Genomic DNA, 19657 nt, shown 5'->3' with positions numbered 1-19657 from the left:
GACATCACAGTACAGCTGTATGACAACACATGACAACATCCCAGAGTTGGCTCACTTAACAGAGCACAAACTTAACAGGACTTCAGTTATACCTTAACCTTAAATGAAACCTCAAATGTCACAATTTAGCAAAACATTTTGCTAATTAAAATACAGCATTTACTGTGTTTAACCTTACTCACAACCTATGACTTATCAAATTAGCAGAGGAATAATACTAAACAGTATTTAAATTAGCTCATAATTTATATTAATCCTAACAATGGAGCAAAAGAAGAACACTAGGCAGTATTTAACTTAGCTTATACCTCGTGACTTACTCTCACTCACAGGCCTGACTGACTCAGATCTCCAAGGCACTCCAGCCCCTCCCAGAGCAGCATTTCTGCCCCATTTGCCAGGGCACAGCACTGGCGTGTGCACACAGACACAAAGAGGCAGTGCAAGGCAGCTGTGAGAAATTCCCCTGCAGGGCAGGGAAATGCTCCCTGCCGATGCTTTGGCATCTCCCCAGCGGGCCAAGGGCTGAGCCTGGAGGAGTGGGGGGATCGGCCCAGGCTCCGTCCTTGTTCGGGGATGCCCCAAGTGCAGCAAACGGGAGAGTTCCCGGCTCACAGAGGCCCCACTCCGAGGGAGGTGGCTGGCCCAGGAGAGCTGCAAGGGGCTCCTTTTGGAGCGCTGTTTGGAGGGCCCCAAGAGAGGGGCTTCAGGCACAGCAATGTTTCATCCTGGCCACACCTGGCATCAACAGCTTTCTTTGCAAGGCTGAGAACAGGGATGTTGTGCCACACAGGGAACAGGAACAGTTCCCAGGGCTGCTCCTGAAGCAAGCAGGAGCTGCTTGGGCAGCAGCAGTGCCTGGGAGCAGACAGTGTTTCTGATGAGCTGCAGAGGAGCTGAGCCCAGGGGCTGTTGGCCAAGGCCCAGGCCCAAGGAGCATTTCTCAGCTGGCAGGGCAGCCTGAGAAGGGGAGGGGGGAATGCACCAGCACAGGGCCCATGGAACCAAGGGGCCATTGTGACACTGTGGGGCACCATGAAATAAACAAAGCATTGTGACTCTGTGAGGCCTCATGGAACCAGTGAGACCATTGTGGTCCCCACAGAACCAAGAGGACCATTGGGATCCTGTGGGGCCTCGTGAAACCAAGAGGCCTTTGTGACACTGCAGGGCTGCATGGAACCAAAGGTCCATTGTGACATTGAGGGGCTGTAAGAGACGGTCCGAAGATTCCCTCATCTGTCTCACAACCGTCTCAAGGACAGAGACTGAGACCCTGAATATCACAAGGGACTTGGTTTGGGGTTTAGGCCTAGCTGAGATGGATGTTTGCTCAGTGATTGTTTGCAGGTGGTTGCACGGTACACTGCTCTCGTTCCTGCTGGTGAGCAGAGGCTTGGTAACCTGCACAACGGGTTTTCCATCACTCACGGCTCTCATTCCTGCTGGTGAGCAGAGGTTTGTGCCTGGTACCCTGTGCAATGGGTTTTCCACAACACCTTGTCCTTGTTCCTGCTGGTGAGCAAAGACTTGCAAGACATGGATCGCTCTGTACCCTACACCTGCTCCCTGCGCAATGGAATTCATCACAATGATCATCAATCTCATCTGGTTTTGGCCCTGCGCACCTCGCTTTGCAAAAGACTATAAAATTATAGTCTTACTATATTTACTTAATTATTTATTACTATACTTACAAACTTACCTTCCTTTGAGATCTCCCCAACGGACAGAAGACTCTGCGTCGCTGGATGTCTGAGTGGACTTCGACGTTTGTATCTATAATTGTCCTGGGTTGCAGTATATTCTATCACCATCCTCATGTACTGTTGAAACCAGGTGAGGCAGTGCTCCCTGCCTCCCCCCCCCCCCCCCGGGCTACCTTCTGTTAATGGGCCCATCAATGCCCTGCCCCATGACTCATAGATAACTTCCCCCTGTATTGTCCCCTGTTAATGGGCCCACCACTGCCTTGCTGCATGACTCAGAGATAACTTCCTCCTGGACTGTTTTCTGTTAATGGCTCATCAAGGCCTTATCTCATGACTCACCATCCCATTGTGAGATGCTCCTCCCCGAGGGAGGAGCCAAGCATTCCATACTGGATATAAGCTGAGAATTCGAACACCACAACAGCCCTTACCTACGGGACTTCCAGAGGACAGGAGCTACTGCTGGACTTTCAACTGAAGACCAGACCCCCTTTCTTCCAGAAGATCACGCTTCAACAAGACCACCTCATCTGGACGACTACCATCACCCTAACAGGGTTCCAGGCTGTATTCTGACTCTGTCAGTGTTTTTGATATTATTGCATTTATTCTTTTTATCATTTTCCTATTAAATTATAATTCTGACTTGCGATCTCTCACTGGTTTGATTTCAAACTAGTACATATTTTGGCGCCCAACGTGGGGCATTAACCTGAGAGAAAGTCAGAATTGCAATTTCATATTAACAGAAACCTATCCACCATGGTGGTTGGCTTGTCTATATGGGTACTGTATCTTGCTCTCTATATTTTCCCTCACATGGGGAACTACTTGCCTGTTGTATTGCTCCTGTTGAGACCAGGGAATGGTATGAGAATTGCTTTATTGGTTTATTATGCTTATGGCATGATAACCTGTGAGGCAATGAATACCATTCGGAATATATACTCAATTTTGTTTGCTTGTCCTAGTCTGGGCTGCTACATCTGGGACCTTCTCAACAATCGCACCCTGCCCTTGGTGGGAAGAGTGGAGAGTGGTTTCTTCCAGCCTTTCAGGTCAGGCACAGCAGTTTTTAAAAATATTGAGTTCTCTCTGGATGCCAAAGACAGCCTAGTCTTGCTGTTTTGTTTTCTCTGCATGGCCTGCACCATGTACACCATGCTTAGAAACAAAGCACTGTTTGGTGTGGTACAGCGTCTTCTTGAAGAAGAAGAGAAAAGAACCAAGAACAGAGCAACAGCATCCATGACCACACAGACTGCCACAGAGGAGAAAGGAACCAAGAGCAAAGCCACAGCGTCCGTGTCTACGCAGACTGCCACAGAGGAGAAAGAAACCAAGAGCAAAGCAACAGCATCCGTGTCCACTCAGACTGCCACAGAGGAGAAAAGAACCAAGAGCAAAACAACAGCGTCCATGTCTACGCAGACTACCACAGAAGAGAAAGGAACCAAAAGAGCCATGAGCACCTCCACACAAACAGTCACCGAACCAAAGCAGCCTAAACCGGTAGAAGTTGCCCCCATTCAGAAAAAGAAATCAAAAAGCAAATCAGTCCGCATAGTGACTGATGAGGGTGAGGCAGGACCTTCACACGCAGCGGAGGAGACAGAACCAGAGATTATCACTCGCTCTCTATCCCTAGGTGAGCTGCGTGACCTGCGGAAGGAATTCACCCGCCAGACGAACGAGTCCATCCTAACCTGGCTGCTCCGCATCTGGGACGCTGCAGCAAACGACACCATCCTGGATGGAAGTGAGGCCAGGCAACTGGGATCGCTGTCCCGGGATGTGGTCATTGACCAGGGGATTGGGAGAACCCAAGAAACTCTCAGCCTCTGGAGGCGACTGCTGACAAGTGTAAAGGACAGATACCTCTGCAAAGAAGACCTCCAGGTGCACCAGAGAAAATGGAGCACAATGGAACAGGGTATCCGATGCCTGAGAGAGTTGGCTGTGCTGGAGATCATTTTTGCAGAAGATGAGAGATTTCCTAAGAACCCAGATAGTGTCCAGTGCACGTCACAGATGTGGCTGAGATTTGCACGGCTTGGACCAGAGATGTACTCCCGTTACCTGGCAACACTGCAATGGAGGGAAGGTGAGGACAGGGTGGGTGTCCTGGCCAATAAACTAAGAATCTACGAGGACACTGTCACTGCCCCGTTTCGCACCCATGTCTCATCTGTGGAAACAAGGCTGGCTGAGCAAGTCCGGAGCTTGATTGAAGAGGGCCATCAGAAACTAAAAAAAGAACTTAAAGAAGAAATTTACCACGTCTCCCCAGAACCAACAAGAGTCTCTACTATTAAGAGTAGGCATTCCCCAGCCAAGGAGAAAGGATACACTCCACGAGGTAACCTCTGGTTTTTTCTCCAGGAGCATGGAGAAGACATGAGGAAGTGGGATGGAAAACCCACCTCCTCCTTAGCAGCCCGGGTACGTGAACTAAAAAGAGGGACAACTACCACAAGGAGCTCATCTAGAGCCAGCGCCGCTCCGGTCTCTCGTGGCCAGAACATCAGAAGGTATAGAAATGATGATATGAGTGATCCTCTTGAAGGGACATCAAGAGCATATTCACCGGAAGAGAGCAACGTGCACCATGACCAAGATTAGAAGGTCCCTGCCTCTAGCCAGGTAGAGGAGAGGGACAACCGGATCTATTGGACAGTGTGGATCCGATGGCCTGGCACATCTGACCCACAAAGATATACGGCTTTGGTTGATACCGGCGCTCAATGCACTCTAATGCCATCAAGGTATGTGGGAGCAGAACCCATTTCTATTTCTGGAGTGACAGAGGGATCCCAGGAGCTCACGGTACTGGAAGCTGAAGTGAGTTTAACTGGGAATGAGTGGCAGAAACACCCCATCGTGACTGGTCCAGAAGCCCCATGCATCCTCGGCATAGATTACCTCAGGAACGGGTACTTCAAAGACCCAAAAGGTTATCGCTGGGCTTTTGAGATAGCTGCTCTAGAGACAGAAGGCATCAGACAACTGAGTACCTTGCCTGGTCTCTCAGACAACCCTTCTGCTGTGAGACTACTGAGAGTTGAAGAACAACAGGTACCAATTGCCAGAGCAACAGTGCACCGTCAGCAATACCGCACCGACAGAGACTCTGTGGTCCCCATCCATACGATGATTCGTGAGCTGGAGAGCCAAGGGGTGGTCAGCAAGGCTCGTTCACCCTTTAACAGCCCCATATAGCCAGTGCGTAAGTCCAGTGGAGAATAGAGACTGACGGTAGATTACCGTAGACTGAATGAAGTCACGCCACCACTGAGTGCAGCCGTACCAGACATGCTGGAGCTTCAGTATGAGCTGGAATCCAAGGCAGCAAAGTAGTACGCGACCATTGATATTGCAAATGCGTTTTTCTCCATTCCTCTGGCAGCAGAGTGCAGGCCTCAGTTTGCCTTCACCTGGAGGGGTGTGCAGTATACCTGGAACCGATTGCCCCAAGGGTGGAAGCACAGTCCTACTATCTGCCATGGACTGATCCAGACTGTGCTAGAAAAGGGTGAGGCTCCAGAACACCTGCAGTACATTGATGACATCATTGTGTGGGGGAACACGGCAGCAGAAGTATTTGAGAAGGGACAGAAGATCATCCAAATTCTCCTGAAGGCTGGTTTTGCCATCAAGAAGAGCAAAGTCAAGGGACCTGCCCGGGAGATCCAGTTCCTGGGAGTAAAGTGGCAAGATGGACGGCGTCAGATTCCCACTGAAGTCATCAATAAGATCACTGCGATGTCTCCACCGACCAACAAGAAGGAAACACAAGCTTTCCTAGGTGCCATAGGCTTTTAGAGAATGCACATTCCTGAATATAGCCAGATTGTGAGCCCTCTCTACCTAGTTACCCGCAAGAAGAACAATTTCCATTGGGGCCCTGAACAACAACAAGCTTTCGCCCAGATCAAGCAAGAAATCGCTCATGCGGTAGCCCTTGGTCCAGTCAGAACGGGGCCAGAAGTGAAAAACGTGCTCTACTCTGCAGCCGGGAACAATGGTCTGTCCTGGAGCCTTTGGCAGAAGGTGCCTGGTGAGACTCGGAGTCGACCACTGGGATTCTGGAGCCGAAGCTACAGAAGATCCGAGGCCAACTACACCCCAACAGAGAAGAAAATTTTAGCCGCCTATGAAGGAGTCCAAGCTGCCTCAGAAGTCACTGGTACTGAAGCGCAGCTGCTTCTAGCACCCCGACTGCCGGTGCTGAGGTGGATGTTCAAGAGAAAGATTCCTTCCACGCATCATGCCACCGATGCTACTTGGAGCAAATGGATTGCCCTCATTACACAGCGTGCCCGTATTAGAAACCTGAACCGCCCTGAGATTCTAGAAATTATAACAAACTGGCCTGAAGGTGAGACTTTTAGATTATCTTCTGAAGAAGAGGAGCAAGTGACACGTGCTGAGGAAGCCCCACCATATAATGAGCTACCGGAGAGTGAAAAACGATATGCCCTCTTCACCGATAGTTCCTGCCGAATTGTAAGCACTAACCGGAAATAGAAAGCTGCTGTATGAAGCCCCACACGACGAGTTGCACAAGCTACCGAGGGAGAGGGTGGATCGAGTCAGGTCGCAGAACTTAAAGCTGTCCAGCTGGCTTTAGATATTGCTGAAAGAGAGAAGTGGCCGAGGCTCTATCTCTACACTGACTCCTGGATAGTAGCTAATGCTCTGTGGGGATGGCTGGATCGATGGAGAAAAGCCAACTGGCAGCGCAGAGGGAAACCCATCTGGGCCGCTGAGATTTAGCAAGACATCGCCGCTCGGGTGGAGAAGCTGATCGTAAAAGTTCGACACGTGGATGCTCATGTACCCAAAAGTCGGGCTAATGAAGAGCACCGTAACAATGAGCAAGTGGATCGAGCTGCCAAAGTGAAAATATCACAGGTAGATCTGGACTGGCAGCACAAGGGAGAATTATTTTTAGCTCGTTAAGCCCATGATGCCTCTGGTCATCAGAGACGAGATGCAACGTACCGATAGGCTCGTGAGCGAGGGGTGAACCTTACTATGGACAGCATCTCACAGGTTATCCACAACTGCGAGACCTGCGCTGCAATCAAACAGGCCAAGCGGGTAAAGCCTCTGTAGTACGGTAGAAGATAGTCCAAGTACAGGTATGGGGAAGCCTAGCAAATTGACTACATCACCCTTCCCCAAACCCGCCAAAGCAAGCGCTACGTGTTGACCATGGTGGAAGCAACCACTGGATGGCTGGAAACATACCCTGTGCCTCATGCTACTGCCCGGAACACCATCTTGAGCCTAGAAAAGCAAGTCCTTTAGAGACATGGCACCCCTGAGAGAATCGAGTCAGACAACGAGACGCATTTCAAGAACAGCCTCGTAAGTACTTGGGCCAGAGAACATAGAATTGAATAGATCTATCATATCCCTTATCATGCACCAGCTGCTGAGAAAGTTGAACGGTGCAATGGACTACTCAAGACTACCCTAAAAGCACTTGGTGGAGGAACCTTAAAAAATTAGGAAGTGAACTTAGCAAAGGCCACCTGGATAGTTAACACCAGAAGATCCATCAATCGAGCTGGTCCTGCCCAGTCTGAACCCTTGCACACGGTAGATGGAGATAAAGTCCCTGTGGTACACATGAGAGGTATGTTAGGAAAGACTGTTTAGATTAATCCCACCTCAGGCAAGAGCAAACCTATCCGTGGGATTGTCTTCGCTCAAGGACCTAGTTGCACTTGGTGAGTAATGCGGAAAGATGAGGAAACCCGATGTGTGCCACAAGGAGACCTCATTTTAAGTGAGAACTGTGTGTAAGGTTCCATTGTATATATATATATATATGTGTGTGTGTGTGTGTGGAGTTTAAGGAAGGTACTGATTTGGAATTATGTAGATAGTAATAGAATAAGGGGTGGATTATGTCCTGAGTTGCAGTATATTCTATCACCATCCTCATGTACTGTTGAAACCAGGTGAGGCAGTGCTCCCTGCCTCCCCCCCCCCCCCCGGGCTACCTTCTGTTAATGGGCCCATCAATGCCCTGCCCCATGACTCATAGATAACTTCCCCCTGTATTGTCCCCTGTTAATGGGCCCACCACTGCCTTGCTGCATGACTCAGAGATAACTTCCTCCTGGACTGTTTTCTGTTAATGGCTCATCAAAGCCTTATCTCATGACTCACCATCCCATTGTGAGATGCTCCTCCCCGAGGGAGGAGCCAAGCATTCCATACTGGATATAAGCTGAGAATTCGAACACCACAACAGCCCTTACCTACAGGACTTCCAGAGGACAGGAGCTACTGCTGGACTTTCAACTGAAGACCAGACCCCCTTTCTTCCAGAAGATCACGCTTCAACAAGACCACCTCATCTAGACGACTACCATCACCCTAACAGGGTTCCAGGCTGTATTCTGACTCTGTCAGTGTTTTTGATATTATTGCATTTATTCTTTTTATCATTTTCCTATTAAATTATAATTCTGACTTGCGATCTCTCACTGGTTTGATTTCAAACTAGTACAATAATCCCCTTACTCTCTGTTCCTTATGCTCTGCTTTCTCTTCTTTTAGCTCTATTGCATATTAGTGCTGATGAGCACTCAATAAAGTGTGTTTTGCTGTTTAAGTCCTTGGTTTGCTGATAATCTTTTGTACTGTAAGACTGACTAAAAGAACCACATCACGAATCCCACCTTGCGGATTGTGACACCCCATGTTCCCCTCTCTGTGACACTACAGCTGTGACAGCCCCAGTGTTCCCCTGTCTGTGACAGCACAGCAGTGACAGCCCCAATTTCCTCCTCTCTGTGCCATCTCTCGTGGTTTTAAAGCATTAGTTAAAAAAATCACTGGAAAACTTGTTCATTTCTTGCTGCGAGATGTGGATTATGAGAAGGGCAAAAGAAGCTTAAAACTTAAAAGGAATAGAGTAAGTTCATTAAGCAAACTACAAGGAGAAGAAACCAGAATAAATCTTCCAGAAACCCTTTTTCCCCACCAGCCAACCATTCCTGTCTTTAATTGACAACATAGAGAAAAAAACCCTGGTGGTTAAAACAGTCCTAACTTTGCTATAGTCTTTTCACCAGTCTTTGTCGAGAAAAATAAATTCTCTTTTGGCAATCTAGGGAGTATTTCACAAGGAAATCATCATTTCCCCCCATTTCACACCACTCTGAGGTGTGTTCTTGGGCCATGATTCAAGGGGTGTCATTTGAAGGATGAGATCTTCAAAGGCAAAAGTTCTCTTCATTTGTCTCTGTGATCATCTCTGGAAACAGAAATTTTTGCTTTGACTCTTAAGAGCCACAAATCTTCAACAACTCTCACTTCTCCTTTTCTCTTCCAGCATCTCCTAGGATTACAATGATTTCACCATTTACTCAGCTTTATCAATTAATTACTTTTGCTCAGATCTACACTTTGAAATACTCCATTCCCCCCAAAATACTGTTTCAGGAAAGAAAGGAGTTTTTTCAGAACATTATTGTCCCTCTTCATGGCTCGAACAAAAGAAAACTTCAGCTTATTCAGGCATCTCCTTCTTCTCTTCCCATCTGAGGGTTAATTCCTTCCCTCATTGCCTTTGAGAGTTGATGCTGTTTCTTTCCATGTTGATCCCTCTCTCTTCCCCTCTCTCAGGAAAAAGGATTAATCTGCAAGTCTCATCTGGCTAGTGAAAGGGTTCAACTCTTGCCCAGGCCTTGATCTCTGCCAGGGCAGCGGCTGGAGCTGTTTGCCACGGAAGAATTTTGGTAGCTGCTCTGGAGGAGTGTGGCCACTGTCTCAGCACGCCGCAGCTCAAGAGCTTTCCCTCCCCTTCCTCGGCAGTCTCTGCTGAAGGCCAGCAGCATCAGAAACTGCAGCTGAGCCAGGAACCAGCCTGGCCCGGCAGCCCCACTACACAAGGCTCAGCGAGCCCTACCAGAGCTTCAGCCCCTCTGGGAAGGGGCTCCTGTCACTTCACAGTCTCCATCCACCACCAGGAACCGCAGAACTCCGGCCAGCCCCGCTCCCCCCGCGGCCTTGTCTGGCCTGGGAGCGGGGGAGGCAGAACCGGAGCCCTGTTACCTCTTCAAAAGCCAGAAACCAAAGAGAAAGAGAAATTCCCGGGCTTAAGATTTAAAGGGTGGTGTTCACAGGTTGATGTCAGATTTCAATGGTCAAAACTACTGTCAATTCTCAGAAGTGGCCAGATATTGGCCAGGAGAAACAACTCCCATCAGCCTCCAGCAACCTTAACTTCCTTTGCTGTTTCTCTTTTTATCTTAAATGTCAATCTATCACACACCACAGCAGTGACAGCCCCAATCTCCTTCTCTCTGTGACACCACAGCAGTGACAGCCCCAATCTCCTTCTCTCTGTGACACCACAGCAGTGACAGCCCCAATCTCCTTCTCTCTGTGACACTACAGCAATCACAGCCCCAGTGTTCCCCAAGTCGTGACACCACAGCAATGAGAGCTCCTAATTACCTTTTCTCTGTGACACCACAGAAGTGAGAGCCCTAATCTCCTTCTCTCTCTGACAGCACAGCAGTCACAGCCCCTTTGTTCCCCTCTCTGTGACACCACAGCAGTGACAGCCTCCATTTTCTCCTCTCATTGACACACGCTATGAGCAAAGCAGGAAGCACAGTGCCTGAGGAAAAGCAAGCTGCATATCTTTCTCAGTTTCACCTGAGAAAGTGGCCTGGGAAATCAAAAGGAGGAATTAAAACAATCCTCAGAGACAGAAGACAGCCTTGCAGGTGCTGTTTGTCAGTTTCTTGTTTTCTTGCAAGAGAAGGTCGTGGGGTGGTGTATCCCACTGACCAGTGGCAGTGTTGTGTTTGTTCGCTAACCAATAAGAGTTTTACCTTTCTGTACTTTCACATATCAGTCTATAAAAGAAGATCTCAGGTAATTAAACTCACTTTCCTTTTCAACTCATAAGAGAGCCCATGTTGTGCTTCTCGTCGCTCCCAATAGCATGACAGGAACCCCCAAAAAATGCATCAAAAATGGGGAACTCCCCCTTGAATCAAAGGGATTTTGGGGAATTTTTTTTCCCAAAAGCAGCAGGTTTTTCGGGGTGGGGGGGAGGAGAGACCCCCTCTAATTTCCTTGAGGTGTCCCCAAGGCACCGTCTGCGGAGGCAGCGGAGGGTGAATAGAAGGGCATTTTATGGAAATTATGGGAATTTTGGGGGATTTGGCAAATTTTAGGGAATTTTTTGATTTTTGGGGGGGTCTGGGAGGGTCTTGATTTTGCGAGGTCTTGCGTTCCAGGGCCAGGCTGCAGGATCATGTCCAGGGAAGCCACAGTTACCAGGAACAGGCATGGGACACCAACAAGACGGGATTCTGCTCAGGAAACCATTTATTCAGCTCAGGAACAAACTCAGATCCAGAGACAGCCCCAAACAGAGGCAGGGAGATGGGGTTTGAGAACCAGGGTGGAGTTCAAGGTCAGGAACCACTGGGAACACAGCAAGGGAGAAACCCCAGGGGCCCAAACCCAATCAGAATTCCTTGGGCTGCCTCCCCACGAGGGGTCCAGAGTGGAGTTTCTTCCTGGGCTCACAGGGCCCATCCTCTGAGGCAGAGGGATGGAATTCACTCTTGCCCATGCCTCTCACTTTAACAACGTTCATTTGAAACTCAATCCTTGCCTCCCTGGGCAGGGGCACCTCACACAAAACCTCACTCAGTAATGGGCTCCCCCTCCATTCATCATCCCCAAACTTTGGCTGTCTCATTCCAGACCCCACCCCACCTCCCCAATCCAAACCCCAACCCATCCCATCCCTGCTGACATCAAAATGCCTTCCCAAGCCCAATTTCCCACATTTCACACCTCCCAAACTCCATCCCACCCATCCTGCCCCACCCAATGCCCATCTCACCCCTCCTGATCTGCATCCCACTTCACCCAATCCCCTTCCAACCCCATTCCACCTGATGCCTTCAGAAGGCTGACCTAGAACAGAGGCAAGACAGAGTTAAGAATAAAGTTTATTAGAAGAATTTAAATACACCATGGGCAGTAAAAGAGCCAGGCGAGGTCTACACCCAAGATAGACCAAAAATGGTCACAAAAATGGACAAATGATCACAAGGTCTCACATTTTTATAAGCTGAGGTCAATCTGCATATTGGGGTTCATTGTCCAATGACAGCTTCAGATGATGAAGTCACATCCTTCTTGTTTTCTCTCTTCAGCCCACCCTTGTTCATGCTTTTGGGCTGAAACTTCTAACGACTGTCCTTGGTATCAAGCTAGAAAAGGAATTGCTTTGTCTACCTACTCTGTGAAGAGAGCTCACTAACAATTAATATGAATTTCAAAGCTACAAACCTAGGCAGCGCAGAATATGAAAAATAGGAAAGCTAAAACTTAAGACATCACACCCTGAGGGGCTGTGGAATTGAATAATTTTGGAGAGGGACTGAGTTGGATTCAGTGACATTGAGTGGTTTTGAGGTGAAAGATCAAACCCTTTTGTCTCTTTGAGTGCCAAGAAATGGAGACAACTCCACCAAATAACCCCACAACCCCCAAATATTCCCAAGTACCTCCCAGATTCCCTTGAAGCACCAGTAAAATGTGAGGTTTTAGATGCCTTTGATGAATTTCTTGATTTTTACCACTATTTCTCTTTTAAATAGATGAAGATGAATCAAAAGATAATTGAAACCAAAATAAAATGACCACCAGCCCAGTGTGTTCCCAACACAGATCACTGGGAACGTGGGTCATCAGGTCCTGCCCAACGTGGGTCCTCTGATGGGGGATGGAGCTGGGGCAGCACACGAAGCTCTTCTTGCACTTGGGGCACTCACAGGGCTTCCCTTACTGGTGCCTCTGTTGGTGTCTGGTCAAGTTAGAGCTCTGGCTGAAGCTCTTCCCACACTGGGGACACTCGTAGGGCCTCTCCCCGGTGTGGATGCGCTGGTGGGTGATGAGGTTGGAGTTGTGCTTGAAGCCCTTCCTGCACTCGGGGCAGCGGAAGGGCCTCACATCCGTGTGAATCCGCTGGTGCTGGAGGAGATTGGAGCTGCTCTGAAACCTCTTCCCACACTCGGGACACTCGTAGGGCCTCTCCCCAGTGTGGATGTGCCGGTGCCTAACAAGGTGGGAGTTTCGCTTGAAGCCCTCCCCACAGTCGGGGCAGCGGAAGGGCCTCTCATCTCTGTGAATCCGCTGGTGCCTGAGGAGAGTGGAGCTGGTCTGAAAACTCTTCCCACACTCGAGACACTCGTAGGGCCTCTCCCCAGTGTGGATGCGCTGGTGAATGATGAGTTTGGAGTTGCAGCTGAAGCCCTTCCCACATTGCCCACACTCGTAGGCCCATTCCCCAGTGTGGATCATCTGGTGGCAGATCAGGCTGTTGCTCTGGCTGAAGCTCTTCCCACACTCCAAGCACTTGTAGGGCTTCTCCCCATCCTGAAGCTGCTCATGGACCACCAGCTCAGAGCCCCGGCTGGATCTCCGGCCGCCTTCCCAGCACAGGGTGGGTCTTTCCTCCTCAGAGCACCCTGGGCTGGGTTTGGAGCCCCTCCTCCTATGGGATCTCGGAAGCTTTTCCTCCCCATTAGATTCCTGCACTGTGGAGCTGCTCAAAACGGCCTCTTCCATGAGGTTCTACCATGGGGATTTGTCCTCCCTGGTCTCCATCCTCAGCTCCTTGTCTGGGGGAGGAAGGACAAGGAGAGGATGGGATTTGCCTCCGTGCCAGAGGGAAGGGGAAGGAGATCCCCCCAGTGCATCCCCGGCAGGACAGCGTCGGCAGCGGGGTTGTCCTGCAGCCGGGGGCCAGGCTGGGCTGGGAGATGGAGCAGGAGAGAGGGGGAAAGGGGCACTGACTTCCTCCTTACCTGCCTGGGTGTCCTGGGGCATCTTCCTCTTCCTCACAGCAGCCTCCTTCTCCATCTGGCCAAGGTTTGGGAATGGGAAATCCTGGTTTGGGGAAAAATACAATGCACAAGAACGTTGGGTTAGATTCCTTCTGCCCATCTCTAGAAGTCACCGGACATCTGGAGTCCATAAACAACCTCCCAGTCAGCCCTGAAAATGCCTCCAAGGAGTTCCCCATCTCTGGTCTTTCCTCTTTGGTGTTCAGGGGTTCCCCCCTGTCCCACCTGCTGGGCTTCACTCTTGTACTTGGGGTCCCCCATCCACTCGGTCCCTGCCCTCCTCAGGCTGCTGGGTTTCCCAGGGATCCGAAAATTTTCCCCATATTCACCTCAACACTTAGAGATGGGGAGGGCGGGGGTGGGGTTCCAGTGTCGCTTCTCCTTTTATTCTCTGCTTTAGGGTGCAGGGGGTCCAAGGACTCCCTGCTGCCGCTCTCCAGGCTGTTGAGGGTTCCATGAATCGTGGCGCTCCCCCTCTCTGGGCTCCCCACTTTGGGGTCCTGTGGGTCACAGAGCTCTGCTCCTCCAGGCTGCCTCTGCCAGCAGCTGCCACTGGGAACCCCCAATGTTGCCCCAATGGGCATTTTCCGCTCAGCTTTGGAACTATTAATTCTCCAAACATCCCCCCAAAAAAACTCAACCCAGGGTCCTCCCTAGATATCTGGGCCAAGCTCCCCCTCCCCAGTCACCTCTAGGATGGGGGTGTGAATTCAGGGAGTGCTCAACCTCATGGTTCCTTCTCCTTACCCTGATCCTCCTTTGTCCTTCCTCTTCCTCTTACTCCTCTTCCATCCCTCCTCCTCCCTCTCCGTAACACCAGCTCCATCTGCTACTTCCATCCCTTCTCTCTCTCCTTCATCCCTCATCTTCCATCCCTCCTCCTCCTCCCCCAGGAGCAGCGACACCCTCGGTGCCCCGTTCCCAAACCCCTCACAGCCCACGGCAGGAGCAGGGATGGAGCCGGGACAGGTCGGGATGGGCAGCGCGGGGCTCTCCGCTGCTCCCACCCGCTGGGGACGGGGGGAACCCGGCCCGGGGAAAAGGAGAGGGAAACTGGGAAAATTGGGGGCTGCAGATCCAACCTGGGGCTGGCTGGGAACCCTGGCTGGGGACTGCCAGCCCTTGGGGCTCCTCTGGGGAGATGTGGGACCGGGGAACGCAGAGAGGGCTGGGGGATCCCAGGAGTGGCAGCACTGGCAGGGACTGGTTTGGACTGGGGTAACTGGAACCTTACTGGGGCAACTGGGAATGACTGGGAATGAGCACAAGCATGCTGCGGGCAGCTGGGATATACTGGGAGTGTCTGTGACCATACTGGGAACAGCTGGAACGACACTGGGGGCAACTGGGAGTGAGTGGGACCGTGCTGAGATGGACTGGGACTATTCCAGGGACAACTGGGATCATACCAGGAGGAACTGGGAAGAATTGCAACAATTCTGGGATCATACTCAACTGGGATCATACTGGGATCACAGTGAGAGCAGCTGGGTCCCTGCTGGCTGAGACTGGGATCCCACTGAGGGTGACTGGAATCATACTGGGATTGACTGGGAGTGGCTGGGAACAACTGGGATCATGCTGAGAGCAACTGGGAGGAGCTGGGAATGACTGGGAGCGTGCTGGGGCTGACTGGGATATACTGGGAGAGACAGGGAGTCCCAGGGATCACACTGGAGGCTACTGGGGTCACACTGGCACTGCCAGGGAGCAACTGGGGGCCACTGGCCTCATCCTGGGAGTGACTGGGATTAGACTGGGAGTGACTGGGATCAGACTGGGTGTTACTGGGATTAGATTGTGACTGGGATGAGACTGGGAGTGTGAAGGAAACTGGAAAATTGGGGAAGAAATGGAAAAAAGCCCAGGATAAATTCAAGGAAAATGGAAGGGAAAATTCGGGGAAAACCCAAAAATATCAGGGTGAAATCCAAAAAAATCAGGGAAAAATCAGGAAAAAATTGGGAAAAATTTGGGAAAAACAGAAGAAAATCTGACAAAAAAATTGGGGAAAACCAGGAAAAGTTTGGGGGAAAAAAAGAGCAAACTTATGGAAAAAAATGTGAAAAAATTGGGGAAAAATCAGGAAAAGAAAGTGGAAAAAATCTGGGAAAAATCAGGAAAAGTCAGAAAAAATGGGGAAAAAATCAGAAAAAATAGGAAAAGAAGGAAAAATCATGAAAAACCAGGGAAAATTGGAAAGAATATTTGGGAAATCAGGAAAAAAACTGGGAAAGAACTTGGAAAAATTGGGGAAAATCCAGAAAAGAAAGAGGAATAAATCTGAAAAGTAATAGGAAAAAAACCAGGAAAAATCAGGTAAAAACTAGGGAAATTTGAGAAGAAATTGGGAAAAAGCCAGAAAAAATTTGGGAAAGGAAGAGAGAAGAATCAGGAAAAAATGGGAAATACATGAAAAAAATTGTGAAAAATTGTGAGAAATCAGGGAAAATATCAGGAAAAGAAAACCAAAAAGACCCTGGGAAAAATCAGGAAAAATTGGGAAAATATTGGAAAAATGAAGGAAAAACCAGAAATATTTGAGAAAAAATTGCAAAAAAATCTGGAAAATAATTCGGAAAAAATCAGAGAAAAAATGTGGAAAAAAAAAGAGAATCAGCGGAAAATCAGGGAAACAAACAGGAAAAGGATAAAAAAATCTGGGAAAATCAGAAAAAAAAAACAATGAAAAAAATCAGGAAAGAATTGGGAAAAACCGGAAAGATTAGGGAAAGGAAAAGGGAAAAATCAGGGAAAAAAATGGGATTAAAACAGGAAAAAGCACAAAAATCAAGAAAAAGTTTAAGGAAAAAATGGGAAAAAAATGAAAAAAAAAATCAGAAAAATAAAAAAATAATGAAAAAAATCATAAAAAAAATTATAAAAAAAATCTGGAAAAAGCTGGAAAAAATGGGGAAAATCTGGAAAAATATTAAGGAAATATTGGGTAAAATCAAGAAAAGAGAGGGAAGAAACCTGGAAAAAATCAGGAAAAATCAGTAAAAAAATTAGGAAATACAGGGAAAAATCAGGGACAAATTGTGAAAAAAAATGGGGAATAACCAGGAAGAAATTGCAAAAAGAAGAGGGAAAATCAGGAAAAAGTGGGGGAAAATCAAAAAAAAAATTTAGGAAAAAATTTGGGAAAAAACAGGGAAAAATCAGGAAAAGAAAGAGGAAGAAGACTGGGAAAAAAATGGGAAAAATCAAGGGAAAAAAGAAAAAAGAGTACAAGAAAGTGGGGAAAAAAACTTTGTAAAATTGGGAAAAAAATTGGGAAAAAACTAGGAAATATCAAGGAAACAAACAGGAAAAAATCAGGAAAAATTAGGAAAAAAGGGAAATATTTGGACAAATCAGAGGGAAAAATCAGGAAAAAAAATTGGAAAATATGTGAAAAAAATTGTGAAAAAAATTGTGACAAATGAGGAAAAATAAGAAAAAGGGAATAAAACCTGGAAAAAAATCAGAGAAAAAAATAAGAAAAAAAAATGAAAAAAATTGGGGGAAAATCAGGGAAAAAAATGGGAAAAACAAGGGGAAAAAATTGGGAAAAAATGGGAAAAAACAGAAAAATTATGGAAAAATTAGAGAAAAAGTTGGGGAAAAGACAAAAAATTTTGAGAAGAGGGAAAAATCAAGAAAAACAAAAAAATCAGGAAAAAAATGGTGAAAAAACTGGGAAAAATTCATGGAAAAATAAGGGAAAAATAAGAAAAAAAAAAGAAAAAAAAAAAAAAAAGGAGAGAAAAAGATTGGGGAAAATCAGGAAAAATCCAGGATGAAATCCCCCTATCCCATTTTTCCATGAAATTTTGGGAATTGCCTACCTGGGAGGTTGTAGAAGAATTTCCAGACCTGGGAATCCGGGGAGTGGGAAAGGTGGAATTGCGGATGAGCTGGTCCAGATTTTTGGGAAGGTTGATGGCCTGGTCCTATTCCAGCTTCCAGAATGTTCAGATGAATCCCACGCCTCCTTCTGGCTGGAAATCATGCAGAAATCACAGAAAAATCATGGAAAAATCACGAGAAAGCTGTGATTCAAATTCATGGAGTTTTGCCCCCAAAGCACCCTTTTTTCCCGCGAAAATATTAATTTTTTTGAATAATTAAATGGAAAAGATTAGGGGGAAATAGGGAAAATTAGGATGGAAATGGAGGAAAAATGGGGGAAATTGGAGCCAACATGGGAAAATAATAGGGAAAAAATGGGATAAAATTAGGGAAAAATGGGATAGAAATGAAGGAAAAATTGGGAAAAATGGGAGAAAGGAATGGAAGAAGATGGAGATAAAATGATGGAAGAACGAGATAAAACCAGGATAAAAATGGGGAAAAAAAATGAGGGAAACTGGGAGAAAAATGAAGGGAAAATGGGAATAAAAATGGTAAAAATGAAGTGAAAGTGGGAGAAAAATGGAAGAAAATGGGGAAAACAGGAGAGAACATGGGGAAAAAACTGGGGGAAAATGGAGCAAAAAGAGGGTAAAATGGAGAAATGGGGAAAAAATAGATTAAAAATGGAAAAAAAAAGGGAAAAATTAGGACAACATGGAGAAAAAATGGAGTAAAAATGCAGGAAAAAATAGAAAAAAAATCAGAAAAAATAAGAAAAAAATGAGGAAAAATGAGTTAAAAAGGGGGGAAATGGAGGAAAAAAGAAGAAAAATGGGTGAAAACTAGGGAAAAATAAAAAAATAGGATAATAGTGGGGAAAAAATATATGAAAATGGGATAAATGAGGAAAAATGGGAAAAAATTGGATAGAAACGGGATAAAACAGGAAAAATTTGGGATAAATGGGATAAAAATGTGGGAAAATGGGGATAACATTTGGGAAAAATGGAGACAAGTTGTACCCTAATGGGGAATGACTGGGAGAGACTGGGCTCTTCCTGCTGCCGAGGAAACTGAAACCACACGGGGAGAGCAACTGGGCTCATGCTGGGAGCAGCCACTGCCGGCACCGGGAGCCCCGAACCCCTTTCCCGGCCACGCCGGACCTGCAACCCCCCGGCCCCTTTGCCGGGGCTCTGCCGCCACCGCCACCGGGAGCCCCCAAAAACACCTCCCGGGGACCCCCGGGGTGCCCCCGAGGGGCATCTGCGGCTCGGCTCTGGAGCCCTGCCATCCCCAAACATCCCCCCCAAAAACCCCAAAGCCAGGGAGCCCCGGGGGATTTGGGGCGAGCTCCCCCTCCCCGGGCACCTGCGGGATGGGGGGCGATGGTCCCGAAGGAGCTGCAGATGCAGAGAGCGGGGAGCGCAGGTGGAGCCTCCTCTGCCTGCTCCAGCTCTTCCTCCTCCTGCTCCTCCTCTTCCTCCTCCTCTTCCTCCCCCTCTGTCCCTCCTCTGTCCCTGGGCGTGGTTCGGAGCCCTCGGGTGAGCGGGGCCGGGCCGGGACACGATGGGAAAGGGCTGGGTCCCCCCCAAACCGAGCTGGGGGCAGCGGAGCTTTGGGGGAACTATGGGAACGGGGCGGGACAGGGGAACAGGGGGAGGTGGGAGCACTGAGGGTCCCCCAGTTCACCCCAGGAGCCCCAAGCCCCGTCCCAGCCCCCCCAGTTCCCCCCGCAGCCCCGGCTGAGGGGGGCTCAGCCCAGGAGCCGCCGTCGTTCGGGGCTCCCCCGAGTGCAGGAACGGGAGAGTTCCCGGCTCGGGGAGGCCCCAGCACAGGAGGGGATCTTGTCCCTCTTCCAGGGCCCTTCAGGGTCTTCAGGCCCTTCTCAAGAGGAGTTTTTCTCTTTTTCAGGTTTTTTGGGGGGATCCCACCACTACAGGGGTGTTTTTTCCTCCCCATTTTAGGGTGTTTGTGCAGCCGCTGCCCCACAAGCCCCTTTTGAGGGGGGATCATGACGGCTTTAAGTGACATTTTTAGGGGTGTCCCCACCCCAAGCCCCTGTAGGGGATGTTTTGTCCCCCAGGGTGGATTTTGGGGGTTCTCTCTACCATGGCCGCTTTAAGGGCCCCCGGTGTTGTCGGGTCCCACTGTAACTCCTCTTAAAAGGGCAACACCGCTCCCGTTGGTTCCGGCAGTGGAGCC

At 48.6% G+C, this 19657-nt stretch overlaps 2 protein-coding genes across 2 annotated transcripts in view; both read right to left on the bottom strand.

Moving 5' to 3' along the window:
* The window catches only part of LOC147645291 (uncharacterized), a 409208-nt gene that overhangs the window by 35067 nt on the left and 354484 nt on the right, over window positions 1-19657 (bottom strand). Inside the window, 1 exon segment of the mRNA XM_086874768.1 lies at window positions 12513-13143. Within this exon segment, the coding sequence (XP_086730894.1) occupies window positions 12513-13143 (631 nt within the window).
* LOC111922621 (uncharacterized) overlaps window positions 1-19657 on the bottom strand; it is an 813543-nt gene that overhangs the window by 450339 nt on the left and 343547 nt on the right. The gene's annotated exons all lie outside the window — the stretch shown is intronic.

This window comes from Cyanistes caeruleus, unplaced genomic scaffold (assembly GCF_971803275.1).
Source record: "Cyanistes caeruleus unplaced genomic scaffold, bCyaCae1.hap1.1 HAP1_SUPER_30, whole genome shotgun sequence".
NCBI lineage: Eukaryota > Metazoa > Chordata > Aves > Passeriformes > Paridae > Cyanistes > Cyanistes caeruleus.
Note: the sequence above shows the minus strand (reverse complement) of the source record. Positions and strands in the feature narration are given on the sequence as shown.